We start from the raw sequence: 18,915 nt of genomic DNA, 5'->3' as shown, positions 1-18,915 counted from the left end.
TTGGAAAAAATAAGTTACTCAGATTCACTCATATCCGGTATGTAATTCAGTTTAAAACAACTTCAGGAAATAACTGTTCCAAGGGATTTTGTATCATTTCTTAGTTGCGTACACAGCGTTTCATTTTAGTGGCTTTAACAGCCAGAGGGAAAATGTATAGACATTCTAAAATGTAAAGCTTCTGGGAACCACAAAAGAATAAAAATTTGGTGGTGTACAATGTGCATTAATTACAGAAATGATTTCTGGATTCATATCTACTTCGAATGAAGATATAGCAGTTGAGATTTTATTTCTATGATATGCTTGTGAAATATCAGACTATTTTTAAAACCTCGATATTTTGAGTCGAAATGTTCTTAAATAAACATGTTAATGCCAGTTTCCTTGACATAACTTTGTTGTCCACACGATAAAAATATGACTAATTTTCTGCTAGATGCTTGCGAGAAAAACTTCATAGTATCTGCACTTTAATATTATATCATTCTTTACATTAAGCAAATTTCTGCATTGAACAGAAGTTCACTGGATCTCTTCTCAGTTCAGTCTCTGGCAAATTGTTTGTTGCAACTGTGAACCGGATGAATTTCGATACATACTGCATAAATCAAAGTCTGCTTTGCTTGGAACAGCTTCCTTCATTATTGTGAAGCTGTGGTACTTTGTTGATGCCAGCTACGTTTCACTACCGTTTCTAGTAAGGTACTCAGCTGTTTATGTTTTGTAGTTACGTTTTTGGTGTTGTGTGGGTACGCTGAGGGGCCCAGTTCTCCTCGAACAAAGCTTTAGTTTGCTTCGATGTGCTTTTTAAACCAGTCTAATACCGAATTTTCATAGAATATTGATGTTTGTTTTGAAGTCTCAGTTCAATGCAACTAATTTACCTTTCATCAACATCGATTTTAATGCTTTCCCATAGCGAAGGAAAAAAGCTAGAAAAGAAGCGAAATGCTTGAGGAAAAAGTCATACTTTTGACTCAAGCTAAATCACTCGTTTGCCTGGTAAATGATATTACAAAGAAACTAGAGTTAGCTTTAGAAAGCTAATTTGGCAACAGTGTAATCACAGGAGAGCGGTCAGAACTCTACGCTTATTGGCTGTCGGAAAATGTGTGATATAGGTGCGCAGAACAAGCATAAACTCGGGTTCCATCGTTCCTGACACCAACTACAGCCAGTTCAGCGGTTTCCCTGTTTCCCTCTCCCTGCCAGCCGTCATTGCTGCCTTCCTGTTTGACATCTGAACGTTCGCTTTGACAGATCATGCAGTTGTTTTTGCCGTTCGCAAAGGCGATTAAACGTGAAGGCTTTGTTCTTAGCATTTCCCATAGTATGAAAATAATATAGCAGTTGAACAAAGATGCTTTTCGATCAAGCTTCGCTCGGGAATATGTTCTTGTAAAGGCAACAATATCAGGTATAGAAATGAATACTAATATCACTATAAATTTTATCGCCCCATAGCCGTCTTAAGGCAGTGAAACACTTTCACACTGGATGGTCCTTTTACCACATAGTTGCTGCTAGGCAACGTAATCTTGCACAGATAAAAACAATGAAAACGACAGTGAAATAATTTTCAGAAAATATACAAAGCTTGGAATAATGTCTTTCCTCCAGATATGGCTATCACCGTGCCTGAACAAACACCAAACAACCACTTTGTATCCAAAATGACTGGACTGATTAAGGAATCTAGTGTTTGAAAGCATTCATAACTGACTCGAAGTGATGTTAACAACACGACTATTTGAAGAACCGTGAAATAGCTGTCGGTGTCATCGGCGATAAAGACCCTTGCGACGGCGCAGAAGAGTCTAGCGGCAACTATGTGGTACAAGGACCATCTAGTGTTCAGGTGTTTGACTGCCTTAAGACGGCTATGGAGTGATGAGAACAACTAAAAGAATGTGATGCTGTCCAAATGGAGTCTTTAAAACAAATGCGGGATTTAGTGGCAAAAAGGAAAAAAAAGAGTCTCAATTCTGGAAAAAAAAATTTTTTGTACTTCTTTTCCTAAACTGTAGGTCTATATTAATGGTCATTTAAGCTTTTTATTTCATACTTCGTTAGTTCACAGCATCACTTGTTTCATATTCCTATGAACAATGGTAGAATATGTTTTCTAAAATGATGCACTATTCGAAAAATCAAGTATCTGACTGCACCCCCCCCCCCCCCCGCCACCATCATCGATTGTTTTGGATAATTGATGCTCTACTGTAATTCGAGGAAGTTAGTTTGTGAAGAGGATGCGTACAGCACGGTCGCTACTGATTAAATGGCGAGTATTTTCATAAAGTAATAGTTCTGAAGAAATTTTATATTCCCAGTGACGTTAACTATATCAAGATTATGAGGTATAGGTAATTATTACGAACAGATCGAATGTTGTTAGACTTAACTATTACTTTCCCCATGGCGCGCGTCGTTAAATGCAATATGCGATTGTTGAACATGCTTAGGATATTCAGTGTAAAGTTTTGCGAATACAAGAGATTTATTCAGGACACCTCACTGACTCTAATTTAGTATTTATTGTATATTATGCGTTCTCAGTTACACATTTGTTGTGATGTAAATTAATTAATTCGAGAGAGCTAATAAACTCATCTCTCTGGTAACGGACTTCTCCGCAATAAGGATACTATTGTAATTTTTGAATGAATGTCAGTGACTTTGACTTGATATCAATAATTAACTGGCGTTCCTAGAGAGAATTCATTTATATTTCAGGTTGACCCATCGCTTATAGTGCGTAATTGGAATGAAAATTTAACCATGCTCGTACTTGTTGAGACAACGTGGTCGTTGTTAGGAACAAATGCAATCTACGGATGAGTCCCACTGTTAGTCATTCAGATGCCTGAATTTTGACGAACCATAAACGTAAATATGATCGCGATGGTTATTTTATTAAAATGACCGGTTTGGGCCTAGGCTTAGGCCATCTTCAGACAGCACCATCAGCTTAAGTTGACAATGCGTAGAACAATCAACTGACTCTTCAACGTATCGTCAGCTGCAGCTGATGGTATCTTCTGAAGAAGGCCTAAGCCTAGGCCCAAACCGGTCATATTAAAAAAATAACCATCGCTATCAAGACTGTTTTTCACTGATTTTATACAGGATCGATGTTTTCCCAAAAATGTTGCCAAAATAATTGTAAATCCCAGATGGAAGATTACTGTTCGTCTACGATAACTTTACAATTTCATTGGCGTTGCTAGAATCGGAGAAAAGTACGCGAGGGTATATTGGATGCCTAGGCGCATATCGCCTAACACCCTGCATAGTATTTACGATGGCATTTGCAGCTTTATCTGATCATTTAAGTTTCAAAAAAACCATGGGACGCTTCTACGAAAAAAAAAAAAATAGTTTCCAGCGTCAGGATTCGATCCGGCTACCTCCGAGGCGAGTATTTCGCCACAAGCATGCGGAAGCGTCCTCGGAAAAGCAGAATGTGGGCTTCGAGGTCGTGAATAATGCTTAAATCAACATAGAAATTAAGGCATGCGACTGCATCTAACGCTCTTGAATCCTCGCTCGTTACACAAAGCAGTTAGGCTGCCGGTTCCCGAGAAACAGAAACAGAAATTCGTTCCTAGAAAACTGCGTGTCCCCAGCGAACAGAATTTTTCGGTTATGTGACTGGATGTTAATGTAGCTGTGTACAGAAGTTAGTTTAACTTATAATTCATTTTTCTAGAATTTTACTATACGCTTTCTCTTCCTGTTTAAAACAGATGATTTCATGATGACTTGGTAATAAGTCAAAACTGGTAATAACATCATTTGGATGACCTGAGGTAGATGCTTACAATGCAAAAATTTTACCAAACGGTCACTGCTCTTTTCATAAGTACGGGGTCCTTATCTCTCTTTCATAATTACTATTATTGTTGATTTAAAAGGAGAGTTTCACATCGTAGCCAACTGTAGAAAGGTACTTGAGTCTCTTCCTTGATATGGAACATAATAAAGTAGTACTATTCTATTTTAATACTTCTCTTCGCTGAAGTTGTGCAGTTTTAACAACAAATTTTGTTTCTACCGGTCTCAATTTAAAATCAGTACATTGTTCTTCATCTGAAATGACACTATTCCATTTCTCTTTATGGCGTTGTGTATGAATTGTTTTCTTTTGAGCGTTTTTCATATTTGTCTGAGACACATTTCGTTTCGCTATCGACAACTACTGCTGCATTTCCAGAATGGAACGCTATGATACCGAATGATCAGTGCGATTTACTTTATTCATTTGCAACCCATATTTCAGAACCACTTCTCTCTTCTCTACCTGTAGTCCAATCGCCAGTGGGTTAAAAGCAACACCTTCTTAGTATGAGAAGCTGTTGTTAGAAGCCTCCAAACAGCTGAAAAAACACAAACGCAAAAAGAGATGAACTAAGAATATAAGCACAAAGGAATACAGGAAGTAAAGAAATATGAAATAGTTTACTTTTATGTGAGATGACTACTGTACGAACTTATCAACGATAAAGTTCTCTGCCATTAGCAGCGCTATCCGACTGACGCATGTAGAGATTTCTTGCGTCAGTTTGCTTGTCTTATCGGCCTGTGCCAGCGCAATTAAAGGCGTTGCCCTAAAAGTGTTGACGTTTGCTGGGAAAGTAAATTTGCACAACATACATCCATCGTTGAAACTGCTCCTTTGTCAAATTCATTTTTCTCATCGCTTCTGCTGAAAACATTGATTCTTGAACGTTGCAACTGAAACCTACCTTTAATCAGTTATCGTGGCTAAATAGACTTAGATATGAAAGATAAATTAAAACCGTTATCTGCGTCAGTCACTTTTAAGTTGTTCTCACGATGCGCTCCGAGGGCTAACACACTCTTCTTCAGGTGATTAAAGTTTTACAGTACTGTTTTGTTTGCTGGATGTTGCCAGTTGTCTCTTTTGAGCTGCATTACGCTACAAATAAGGTTTAATTTGCGCTTGTTATCGTAGTATGGTACTAGACCTATAAATTTTAAACAATAAATAAAGCTACTTACAAGCAGTTCCAGCAGAAATAACCACGAGGGTCAATATAAGTATACATTCTCATGAATAGATGGCACACACACGAAACAAGATAAGCAACATTATACAAATCTGTTTATTATGTTTTTATTTGTTCTTTGTAAGTCCAAGACCACTACCAACTTACATTGCAAGTCTAAGATACCGGTGAATCTACAAAAGTGCTTAAATATTTCCAAACGTATCGCTTAAAAATAGTAACTGCGAATTGTTTCCATGATAGTCAGTCAGTAAAGAACGGTTGGCAGTAAGATTACCTTGCATCGCCTCGCATGCTTGAGAAGCTTCTAAAAAAGTTCATTGCCTCTGTCTCAGCTTTGGAATTCAATAAGCTCTGCCTGTGTTTTCTATAGTGAGTAAAAATTTCAAATTCTTCACAGAGGTTGAATTAGGTGCCATCGCTGAGTTTGTGAAGTATTGTTAGGCTAGATTATCTGTGATCTTGGATCTAAACCATGTCCTGTGTCGTTAATGTGAGTAGCTGAGACAGATTTATTGGGAGTTTTGTACCTAACTACATTTGTGTGTTCCTTAAATTTAGTTTGGAAGCTTCATCCATGTTTGATCCCCATATTGTACTTTATCTTGTAGACACCTAAGTTGGAAATTTGTCTTTGTTCGGTTTCAGGTTATGTGGCAGTCCTTTATATAATTTATTGCCACTGATAAAATCAAGTTTTCTATTACATCATTTCAATACATTAACAATTTATTGTGAAATGGCACAGAAGTAGGGAATTCATACTGTCCTATTCTCTGTTAGACCAGTGTTCTTGTTTTTGACGGTGTTTCAAATAGAATAATGAAGAAATGTTTGCATATTACAAGCCCTATCTCTCCTGATATATGCAATTCATCACTAACTCAAGACGTTTCTCCAGACAGACTGAAATATATCGTTGTTAAACAACTGAACAACAATAATACCCCCACCAAATTACAATGTGAGTCTCACAAGAGTTGCTCTACTAAGGATGCCATCTGCATTTTCACTCGCCAAATTGTACAAGTATTAAATAACAATACAGCCCCATTTGGTATTTTCTGCGACCTGTCTGTGAATCAGAATATTCTCCTACATAAACTAAAGTTTTATGGAATTGATGATATAGTCAACCAAGTGATGATGTCATACATAAGCAAAAGAATGTAGAAAGTTGTAATTAGTAATTCAGCCAATGTAGTGTGGGGAAATTATTCTGACTGGTAAGAAATCAAGCCTGGGATTCCCCAAGGCACAGTCTTTGGTCCATTACTGTTCCTTATATTCCACACAAATGACCATCTGTTCAATACCCAACAAGCAGAATTAGTTGTTTTTGCAGGTGATCCTAGTACTATAATGAATCCAAGCATACATATAGAGCTGCAGAAGAAATGGTAAACCAAGTTCATAAAAGTACCATTGACTGGTTTTCTGCGAATGGTATCGCTCTCAATTTTAAAAAGAACAACATATTCAAATCTGCAAATCTACGGGTACTATACCAGTGGTAAGTGCAACACATAGTGAGGGAATAATAAGTGCAATGGAAACTTTAAAATTCTTAGGTATTCATATCCATAAGAATTTAAACTGAAAAAAGCACATTTTAAGACTCCTGAAATATCGTAGTCCAGGGCACATTTGCATTTAGAATCATTTTAAATTTGGGGGCGAGGCAAATGTGTAAGTTGACATGTTTTGCATATTTTTAATCAATGATATCATATGTTCCGAGGTAGCTCATCTAACGAAAGGTCTTTACTGCTCAAAAACATGCTGTAAGTATCATATGAGGTGCTCAACCACTACCATCTTGCTGACATCTGTTTAAGAAGTTGGGCTTCCTCACTACAGTTTCGTAGTGTATTTATCTGCTCATGAAGTATGTTGTCAGTAATGCACTACAGTACAAAAGGAAGAATGATGCAGATATTTACGATACCAGAAGAAAAAAATGACATTTTTTACTCCACATTAAGGTTTTCTTTAGCATAAATAAGGATGTACAGTGCTGAAACTAAAAATTTTTTGATATTATGCCTGGCAGGCAGCAAAGTTAAGTTTGGAAAAAAACAAAAAAGTTGCTCCTTGACAATTTCTTCTATTTTACAGAAGATTTTCAGTTAGTGTAATGTGGTGGGTAGGAATTACTAATTTAATAATAATAATAACTACTATTATTAGAAACACTTCATAGATATTCAGTATGTAGCCATATTTACCAGTTAATTTGTGATGTGAATGTGTGGTGATTTGTTCCACATCATTCTGATTTATTGTGCAATTGATCCATCATACGTTCAACTAACTAACAAGACCACAAATTGAACCTCTATGAAGAACTTGAAATATTTATTCACAGCAAGAAAAAAAGTCATAACATACTAAACGACAAGGATGAGATAGTGACAATGAACTGTTTTTGAAGTTTCTCAAGCATGCTACATAACAGAAGGTAACTGTTGCTGCTGTCTTTTCTTTAGTTACTTTAATGGTGGAAAAAGCTCTCAAATGACCAAACCAATACAATAAGAAGTAAATTTAATGATGTGTCTATATATTTCCAGTGTTGATATTTTTAAGCAGTAAGGTTGGAAATTTTTATTTATATACATGTATCTTTGATTTGTAATGTAGGCTGGTAATGCTCTTTGGCTTACAAGACTCCATATTTCGACATCAGTATAATCTATAGAGTATTTGTGTTATTTGATGCATTTGTCATTTGTTGATAGAAACTGATATTTGTAATGCACCTAAGGTTTCCTTCCACTGGAACATTTTATACCTTATTAGTAGTGAAATAAGTTCAAAATAGGAAACTAGATACATGCACCAAACAAAACTCTAATGTTAATCATTGATGCATCTGGAGCTGAGGATATCGGTCCTCCAAACGTGGCGCACGAGAAAATTAAGTGACTCACACAGATAATTGTCCCTATTCCAAGCAAAGATGCATGTCAATAAAAGCAATTGCTTAATATTTTGAATTTTATCGTTTTCCTCCATATGCGAAATATATATGGTAAGTTGGTACCATGTAAAACGAACAACTTTGATATTTCAGTGTTTCAAGATACCGAAAAGAAACTTTTCAGCAAGCCATGGTCTGGAAAGGGATAGACTAGACCCTCTGTCCAAAAGGTTTTGAGGCATGTTTTATTCTTGGCGTATGAGTGATGTTAGAACAGTAGTTACAGTTGCAGCTTGAAATAATAAACAACAGGTGTGTATTCAACCAGTCACTTATGAGCAGGCAGTGTTACATAATGTATGTGCAGATATAGTGTGTCAACATTGTTTTGTCACATACTGCAATAGAGCAACATCCTTAAATAAAGTAATTAAGACATTATCCAGAATGGTTCGAAGAAGGGGGAAGTGCGTGCTAAGTCTGTCCCATACATCTTCACTCCCAAAAAAACAAAACGAACTTTTACACCTATGGCGACTTGATTGAAATGCAAAATGCAGACAATTCTGTTCTGGAGAAAATCATCACCGATGGCAAGAGTTGGTTTTATCAGCGCCAAAGTACCACAAAAAGAAAAGTACATAAAGAGCCAATGGTTAGACAACATAATCGACATTCAAATCAATGTGTTACGGGAGCTGGAAACTTTTTGGATTGACAGGGTATATTTTTGAATTGTGTATACGCATAAATTTTATCTACCAAGATCACCATCATCGTCACTGGGCATTTGAAATTCACTGATGTATAAAGATATCTAGACATTTTCAAGTGTGTCTTGAATCTTAAGCATCCACGTTGTTTCTATTTGTTTTTGAATTCATCTACCAAACTTTCATTAAATCATCTTCGTCCCCCCTTTTCTTGCCTCTTGGAATCTAACGAAATATTTCCTTGGCTCGTTTCAAATCCACTTGACTCCCTGCATGTCCTGCCCACCTCCATGTCATTTTGGTGAAAGTAATGATTCATCTTGCACTCCAGGCTGTTTCCTGATACATCTGTTTGTTTTTCTTCCTGAGGATCACTCCGTTTTTTAAATAGATTTCGCGTCTTAAGTCCACGTCTCAGTGCCATAAAACAAAACTGACAACATATCTTAATTGTAAAATTTCTGTTGCAGGCATATTGTTTAAGCTCCCACCACTCTCTCGTCATTCATTCCTCATGGTCCCAAACTTAAGAAGTAATACATTGCAGGTAGGAAACGTTCCCTGCCATTATGCTAGAGCTGGAGTTTCCAAACTTTTGGTGTGATGGAACACTTTGAAAATCCTGGTACTTTGATGGAACACTTTGTTTATTTTGAAGGTTAATAAAATTTTAGAAAATGAGAAAAACTTGTTTTATTCTGTGTTTGTTTCAATTTTAAATCGTAGTTAATAACACAGAAAACATAGTGAAATTAAAAAAAGAAGCAAATGGTATCGTCAAAATGTCGAAAAAGATATGCCATGTTACTCGTATTAATAGTTTTTCTGAGAGCACTTCACGAAGAATACAGTTTGCAAAATCCTAGGTTAGAGGATCTGCACCAGCCACAGCCAGTTTTGGTTACCACTGACAGCATTCGAAATGTTAATAAATAAATTTCTCTATTTTCACCACAAACTTTCACAGATATTTAACACAGAAGAAAACGCAACGTGCGATTAATACATTGACCTCTGCCATTTCACTTTTTAACGTCACTGATACGTCTAACTGGCGCTCAGGCACGCTTTCGGATTATCGACGCGAAAGTCTCTGCTGTTTGCAGTTTAACAGCCTGCTGCTGCCGCTACGGTCCTGCTCACTGTTAAGTCACAGTCGGAAGCTTACACTGCACTCAGGTTCTATTCATATGTTTGCTTCCTTTACTCTCCACCAAGACACTATCTTTAAGTGCTCCAAACACAGAATTTCGTCAATTGGTTTTGTGAGTTCGTTGCTCATCTCATTTGTACGTCTTTCTATTCGATGCTTTAATTGTACATTATCATAGACTCATTACAATTTACTTTCAGGCCTACTTTCAAACGTGGTCTGCGTTCTTCCGTTCACTGTTGAAGTTTATCTACAGTACAGGTAAACAATACAAAGCTGTCCACGAAACAAAGATGGTTTATATGTCAACAATTAATACTTTTTTCTTTGTTTTCCAGTTTAACCCATATGGACAGTTACAATCTTGGTACTAGCGCGGGATGTTGGAAATGCCACATAACTTTAAAGCCTAAATAACGTTACACTGTACTGCGTTTTCTACACAGTTTTGTATTTTTTTCCGAATCAGAAACATGCTATTTATCGAAACAATCATTACCTGTTGTAACCATATGACTCAGACACATTTTTTTTTCAATTCACACAGAAATTTTTTGTTTCCACGTTGTAGGTATTGGTGAGTAGGCGTGGCAATTACGACGATAAACAATCACTCGCATTCCCTTAACTTACTAAGAATACTTTCATTCTCGCAGCGTATAGACAATGCGTGTACCATGGAGAGCGTACAACAGCGAACTGACTGGCAAAGACACAGTTGTTCTTGTTGTGGTAGGGCAACGATGTTATTGGGGGAAGGGGGTGGGGATAGAGCCAGTGGTTCTACGGCCCCACAACTTCTTTACTTCTTGGGCGCTTTATACTTCTTCTCTTCTTGTTCCTTTCATGGCCTACATTTCTGTTTGCAAGCCTTGGTCTTACTGGTGAAGGTTCTTGATTTTTGTCTTCTTGTGCTATCATCTTGGCTACTTTTCGTTTGATGGACTTAGGCAAAAATGCAGTTGCAGCCTTGTGCATAGCTTGTTGTATTGGGTGTAAACTTAGTTCTCGTAAGAACGGTTTTCTAGCCATATTATTGGTCTCTTTATTTATGGTAAATGCTGTTTGAAGATTTATTCCAGAAATATCGAGGACACGGAAAGATATTGCACAGTCTCGTTTTTCTTGATGTGGAGTGGGTGGCGCACTTTCATCCAATGTATCGACTTAAGTTTTGTGGAATAGTACTTTGTGTTGATTTCAGGTTTCCTTTTCCCTCTTGTGCTCTCATCTATTTTGTTATTGAAGTGCACAGATGAAAGAGGTCTCACTTGCTTTTTCTTTTTTGGCACGTACCAGACGATTGTCAAATCCTTTTGAAATCCAAATAAGCTACTATTTACTTCAGGTTCAGAAATTCAGGAGGAACTTCTGTTTCATTTTTACGAACATTTTCGGTCTAAGAAAGTTTCCTTTTAAGCAGCTCTTTAAACAAGCTTCAGCTTGAAACTTCCTGGCAGATTAAAAGTGAAACAGGTGAGAGTTGGTTTTATCAGCGCAAAACTGCTACAACAAGAAAAGTGTGTAAATTCACATAAAGGGCAAACGGTTTCACAACATAACTGACATTCAGATCAATGTGTCACGTGACCTGGACAATATCCCAAAAAATAACTTTTCTGACAGTTTCATCTGGTTGTATGAAGGTTCTGTTCATTATACTTAAGTCGGGGAACTCTGTGGAACAACTGAAGCATTAAAACCACAATTTAAACACCTCTTTTTTCTATTGCTCGAGACTAACTTTTTGGTTTGGCAGGGTATATTTTTGCATTGTTTATACACATGACTTTTTATCTACCAAGATCACCATCATCGTCATTAGGCATTTGCATTCACTGATGTATAAATATCTCTAGACTTTTTCAAGTGTGTCTTGAATCTTAAGCATCCACGTTGTTTCTATTTGTTTTTGAATTCATCTACCAAACTTTCATTACATTATCTTCCTCTCCCCTTTTCTTGCCTCTTGGAATCTAGCGAAATAGTTCCTTGGCTCATTTCAAATCCACTTGACTCCCTGCATGTCCTGCCCACCTCCATGTCATTTCAGTGAAAGTCATGATTTATTTTGCACTCCAGGCTGTTCCCTGATTAATCTGATTGTTTTTCTATCTGAGGAACACATCGTCTTTTAAATAGATTTCGCGTCTTAAGTCCACCTCTCAGTGCTATAAAACAAAATTGACAACATATATTAATTGCAAAATTTCTGTTGCAGACATATTGTTTAAACTCCCACTACTCCCTCGTCATTCATTCCTCTTGGTCCCAAACTTAAGAAGTAATACATTCCAGGTAGGAAAGATACCCTGCCATTAGGTTAGAGCTGATGTTTCCAAACTTTCGGTGTGATGGAACGTTTTGAGAATCCTTGTAGTTTGATAGAACACCTTGTTTATGTAGATAGTTAATAAAATTTTAGAAAATGAGAAAAACTTGTTTTATTCAGTGTTTGTTTCAATTTTAAATCATAATTAATAACACAGAAAACATAATGAAATTTAAAGAACAATTAGTATCGTCAAAAAGTCGAAAAAATATGCTATGTTAGTCGTATTAATAGTTTTTCTGAGAGCACTTAGTCACTTCACGAAGAATACAGTTTGGAAAACCCTAGCAGCCACAGCCAGTTTTGGTTACCACTGACAGCCATCAACATTTTAATAAATAAATTTCTCTGTTTTTGTAGAGCGCTTCCCGCGAAAGGCAAAGGTCCCGAATTCGAGTCTCGATCCGGCACACAGTTTTAATCTGCCAGGAAGTTTCATACCAGCGCATACTCCGCTGCAGAGTGAAAATTTCATTCTGGAAGCTGCAGCTTGTAAACCAGCTATCTGCCGTTATACTGCGGCCACTCCCATCAGCTGCATTGTTCAGGCGAATTAAACATCTTATAGCGAGTTTGAAATTTTGCATGGTCCAGCTGGCTGTTTACCGGCGTATCACTCCATGGTATGTGTGTACCGACTCCTGTCATCACAGAGCTTTAGAATTTTCAGATTGTTCTCCAATAGGATGCTAAAACTAAACTTTCCTCTGAAAGCGACCAGCTGTTCATCCGCTGCAGCATATTCAGGCAATGTGTATTTCTTGTTACGCTTCGCCTGGAACGGGTCAGATATTTCCTATTACGTGAGGTTTATGTATTTCTTTCCCTCTTGCCTGTTTTGAATGCTATCACATCCTATGCATCTGAACAGGAACAGTGACTGGTGCAAACTCATCTAATTGTGAAATGTCCTCTATTCCAAAACCAGTTTTGTCCTACACATCCTTTAGATTCATATCTCCAGTGCAGTAAAAACTTGCCAAAATAAGTAACCCGTTGAAAGCCTTAATTTCAGTCACATCTGTCTCTTTGGAGTTTCGTTTCCGGGCAGAATTCCCCGAAATGCTTCTTATCTACCCATTAGTATGTTCACATATTTTTTCGAACATTGGTCCTATCTTCATTAAAAAACAAAAGGAAGCACCCGAAGATCGCTTTCGCATATGGTTACATCTCTCGCATCTGGTAGATGAATAATAGTACTTTGAGCACGCGTCCTTACATTCCTAGTTGGAAGGTTCTTCATCCATTTCGTTGATTCTTTCTCTGCATTAGTTCCATGTTCCAATTCTTCGTACCCATCAGATGATTCTGTATCTGATTTATCATACGTTTCGTCTTCCGTTTCCTTCATACTTGAACACAATGGAGACTGAGTTATTGACATACAGCTACAGAAAATAACCTCATTCCAAGACTTTTATTTCACTTGGGCAGCAGTTAGAATAGCAGTATTACACAACAATGGGTTTACTTAGTATAACATGTAATGTGACAACAACGATATGAATGTAAAATTTTAAAAGAATTGACGCTTCGTATTATTTCCGTTTTTGTTGCATTAGGATGGCGAGGGGTGTCCTGAATACCTCAGTGTATGTTTTTGGCAATTGAACAACAATGATAATGTATTTTCACTTAATTATTTACATAACTTCGAAATTTATTCTGACTGTCAATTCCTTGACATCGTATGCATAGACATACGATCCAATAGTGACATGTGAACATTTATGCTGGACCGCAGATTTTCCTCTTATCGTGAGAGGTCGCCTTAACCACTTCGACTGTTCGTGCATTCTCCCATGACCAACCAAAACTTCCACATATCATACTTGGTTATATCGTAATCCAGGGAAGGGTCGGTGTGATTTTGTGAACCATTCTGCAGTTAGTTTGTGTGACACAGTGCGGTAGAGAGAATGGGAAACTGCGTGCTGGCTCTTTATTTTGCAGATGTATGGAGGGACCACAATCTGGCGATCTACTTTCCCTCAGACTTCTAACCTCCATCCACGCCTTTCGAACCTGTTACACCACAGAACATAAATTATCCCTTAATATATTCTACTGTAATTAGATGTGGTTCGGACATTTAACCTCTGTTCTTAACACACGTTATTTAACAATATACATTAATTTTATACCATTAAAACATTATTTCTAACAATTTGCTATTTTTCCACCCACTGCATTGAGGCAACTGTCAGTCATAGAGAAAAAATGAGTATTACCTGTTTTGTAGGTAATTTAATGTAGTTTAATTTTGTACTTTGAAATGTTGTCGCTAGAAGCCGCGGTTTCCTATATGGTCGGGGTGACCGAGCGCTTCTAGGCGCTTCAGTCTGGAACCGCATGACCGCTACGGTCGCAGATTCGAATCCTGCCTCGGGCATGAATGTGTGTGATGTTCTTAGGTTAGTTAGGTTTAAGTAGTTCTAAGTTCTAGGGGACTGATGACCTCAGAAGTTAAGGCCCATAGTGCTCAGAGCCGTTTTTGAACCTAGATGGTCAACGCTCACAACTCACCAGTTAAGATTTTCGATGTGTTATTCATTACACTCACCCCTACGACTGTGCAAAAACTTGCGACTACATGAAGTTTTCCTCTTACTTTCCTTCTTTTATTGCACTATAATAATCTTTCTTCCGAAGCACCACCCACGACTGGAAGATGAAGGAAAGGAAATAAATTGAGAACTGGAAACGGTAAATTTTGAAAGCGACAAAATTGGATATTTTTACTTTTTTTTCCTCAGTAAACCCCTGAATGTGCCATGAATAATAATAACGTGAGATAGGTTCGGAGTACCAGAGAGGCCTCCTTGTACTTCAAAATACCTCTACTACGAGGACTAATCAACAAAGGCAGATTGATTTTTTCGTGTAGCTTCCCTGATAGTTTCCATCTGTACCATGTATATTTGAAAAGAGCGAGTTGTTGTGTATAATGTACATAGGTGGCAGCACTCTGGTATCAGTAGGTTGGTAGTAACGCTCTATTTAGTACACGCTCTTTCTATTTCACATACCAAGCACTGAAGGAGACGCGAGAGGAGCAGTACGACTCAATAAAATTCTGTGTTTGTTTAAACCAGACAGCCACTGAAACTTACGAAAAGCTGCAACAAGCGTACGGTGAAGATGTGCTTCTTCGTGCAACAGTGTTTAGGTAGTCAAGGACGTCAAAGAACAGCGATTTCCCCGTGTTGAACAAGGTGGGCCTAATATTTAGGCTTATGCTGTGACTGAACTCAGCATGAACACAGCTGGTGTAACTGACAGTGAAGATCAGCGGATAATGGCTTGGTCACCTCCATACGACCCCTGTTTGTGCCCGTCGGGTGTCACGTCTGTTGGCTCCCTGACAAAAGGCTGTGTGGGAAGAACCCAGTTTCTTTGCTGATGGAGCGTATGCATTTCTAGAATCAATTATCACCAGCGATGAGTCATGCCAGCGTCATTATGATCGTAAAGGTAAACGAGCCAGCACATGTAGAAATCGACAGGTTCTCCAACACCAAAAAAGGCCGAAGTTGTTCCATCTGCAGGGAAAGTGATGGTGGTCACATTTTTTGACTGACTGGAATGATTTACTAGCATGCCGTTCCCGCTCACGCTACTGTTACAGCATAATACTACCAGTCAGTACTGGCTAAACTGCGGAAGCACACTGCAAGGAAACGAGCAGAACTTTCTCAGACTGGGTGGCGACTTCAATACGACAATGTGCGGCCTCACGTCGCAAATCAAGTCACGCAGTTTCTGGCTCTATTCAACATTACCTGTGTACCGCATCCGCCTTACAGCCCCGAAATTGCACCCTATGATTTTTTTTTATTTCCGTCACTAAAGGCTAAGCTTCGGCGCATTCGATTCGAGAAATCTGAAGCAGGGCTCAAGAAAAGAGAGGCGATTCTCAAGGTCCTGACAGAATGGCTATAAAAAGTGCATTCAGGCAGGAGCAAAGTACTTTGAAAAATATCATGTAAAAATTGAAATGGAATAATAAACATTTGTGAAAAAAATCTGTCTCAGTCTTTGCTGAACAGCGCTCGTAGATGCAGAAGCATGTAAATTTCGTTCTTCGTGACATGAGGAATGCTGAATGTGACGAGCATGTCTGACGCTGGTTATAAACATGATATAACACGTTTCTCGCTCGTTTTCCTACGGCAACAAGCAATAGTTCAGTTCACTTATTTTCCATCTGAATATATTCTGTCCAGTGCTTTGTGACGGAAAGGAAAGACAAAAAAAGAAACATAATGTAGGATATTAAGCTAAGAAGTGAAGGAAAGCCATATGTAACAAAAAAAATGGAGGAAGGAAGATTACGGTTCAACATCCCGTCGACATCGAGGCCATTAGACACAGAGCACAAGCTCGGATTAGGGAAGAATGCGGAAGAAAACAGATAGTGACATTTCAATGAACACAGCCCGGCATTTGTCTTAAGTAATTTAGGGAAATCACTGAAAACCTAAATCTGGATGGTCGAACGACGATTTGTGTAACAAACAAAGCGATAGCTGTTGATAAGAAAGAACCAGCACAACGTGATGTAAGTTTAAATCATTAGAATTTGTATAGCATAATGAAATAAATGGGGTTCAAACTGCACGATCTTACCGTCCGAGGAAATATTCCTCGTCTACCATTCACCAACAAATTAAGTGCTGAAACTCGTCGATTTTCTTGAAGTGGATTACAGTCTTCTTTTCAGTGATATCAGTACTGCATTCTTTGTCACCGTAATGCCCAGAAATAAGAGAGATGATGCTGTGCACATTCAGTGTTTACTTGATAGTGAAGCAGGGCGCTTGTTTACCTAAACTCTCATTTTTATATATTTTTTAAAAATTCGAAGCTTATTACAGTTTGTTGACACTTTTTCTGTCAGAGGTCAGAAATGGGGTGAAACTATCATAATCAGCATTCCTTCGAATAAAGTCATTGGTAATGGGAATCTGTTATGGGTTTTCCAGTTTTATTCCATTCGCACTGCCAGTATACAATTCTTGTACAACATGTACTGTCTGTCACACATCGTACAATGGCTTAAGGAATGCTGTTGAAGACTTAAGTGTGGCACTTCCAGGCCACTGTGTTCTTACTGCCTACACAGATGAGTAGTGATTTAGAGTTGATCAGTAGTGATGGTTTCTTTATGCGCAAAATGCTTTTCTTCTATTCATCATCGCAATATGTTCACGCACTCATGTGAAAAAAATGGCGGAAATTGAAGTTAGAATAAGGAAACGTGGTATATTTCAAAGCGTGTTGCTTGTAGTGTGACACTTCATCCACCGAATCGTTAGCCTTGCCTTATTGTGCCACCCGTCTGTGTTGCAGTTGAGAACGTAACGTACTTGTGCGGCAAGATGACGCTGGACGGCAACGCAGTGACCTCGGGCTGCGAATGGACGACCAAGGGCGCGTACCGCACCGAAGCGTGCGCCTGCACCTCCTACAGCTCCACAGGAATACCTTGCAACTCTGCCACAGCACTGTCCGGGCAGCACTTAGTGGCGCTGCTAGTAGTTGCGCTCGCTGCCGTCTTGGCGGCGCTACCTGCGGCATCCGTTTTCTGCAGTGCATAACAGATGGCGCAGCAGCCACCTCGACAGCAGTGTCGCCTTTCCGCCGGATCTCCGTCGCTGGCAGTTATTCAAGCCAATGCGCATCAACCATCAATTTTAGGAGACAGAGGGACGATACACACAAAATTATTTTGAAAGGTTGTCAATGAAGCTACAGCATACCAGAATAACTGTCCACACCCAATACAGTTATTTTACGACTATTATCCAGGATCCATAATGTACATACTTGTCATAAACATAATAATTAATGATAATTTATTTATTTACTCTTAGTGAAATTTTAATTTACCATGGAATTTTGATTAATAATCTTTTCACTATAGTTATATGAATAGAGACATCAACATGCTCTGCAAAAAGAAACGTGAGTCGTCACGCATTTCATTTGGTGTATTAGAAAATAAGATCTTACAAAGATACCCTCAAATTATCATTTTTTCTGAAAACAGTCCTTATTCTGATAAGGAATCAATTGTAACAGAAGAAAAAGTAAAACAAAAAGAAAAAAGATCCGTTAGTTACATAACTCTTTTTCTTAGTTTCCTATACATTAATCACAACACTGCAAAGGTATTAATTATTATACTTGTTGTCAGCAAGTGACAAGTGTGAATTTTTTGTTAAATGATAAAGCATGAAAGGTGTACAGGTACACATGTTACTAAATTTGAAGGCATACCAGTGAAGCTATTTTCAATACAGTATAACCGCATTTGCGTTGGCTATCGCAGCTGTGACATTTGGAACTCTTTGAGCCTTAGGAAAGGCATAATTGAACATGAGAACGTGAGGCAGTGAATCCCTACTCAGGAATGCAAAGTATTTGCTCTTACCCTGTTTGTTGCCCCTTGCTGTCATGGGGACTAAAGAAAATAGATATGTATGACTTTTACAAATACAGGTACAAATACAAATGTTTTATTTCAGCTTTGAACAACCTATACATGCAATCGGTGTCGTCAAAGTTAACACAATAATAATAACAATTACAATAATACAAACTTCGACAGATGTCATTATGTACAAGAAACTAATGCAAGATGGATACCCTGTATATATAAGTAAGTAACAATAACAACGAAAGTTTCCTATTAGAGCAATTACAAGGTGAATGAAAGACGCAGTTAAATGAATGACAAACATAAGAAATAA

At 38.0% G+C, this 18,915-nt stretch overlaps 1 protein-coding gene across 1 annotated transcript in view; it reads left to right on the top strand.

The window, feature by feature from the left end:
• LOC126094830 (uncharacterized) overlaps positions 1 to 18,148 on the top strand; it is a 132,278-nt gene extending 114,130 nt beyond the window's left edge. Inside the window, exon 4 of the mRNA XM_049909425.1 lies at positions 17,513 to 18,148. Within this exon, the coding sequence (XP_049765382.1) occupies positions 17,513 to 17,760 (248 nt within the window). The 3' untranslated portion in view covers positions 17,761 to 18,148. The remainder of the gene's footprint in view (positions 1 to 17,512) is intronic.
• Positions 18,149 to 18,915: the final 767 nt, after the last annotated feature.

This window comes from Schistocerca cancellata, chromosome 8 (assembly GCF_023864275.1).
Source record: "Schistocerca cancellata isolate TAMUIC-IGC-003103 chromosome 8, iqSchCanc2.1, whole genome shotgun sequence".
Taxonomy (NCBI): Eukaryota; Metazoa; Arthropoda; class Insecta; order Orthoptera; family Acrididae; genus Schistocerca; species Schistocerca cancellata.
The sequence above is the reverse complement of the archived record's forward strand: the minus strand, read 5'-3'. Positions and strand labels throughout refer to the sequence as shown.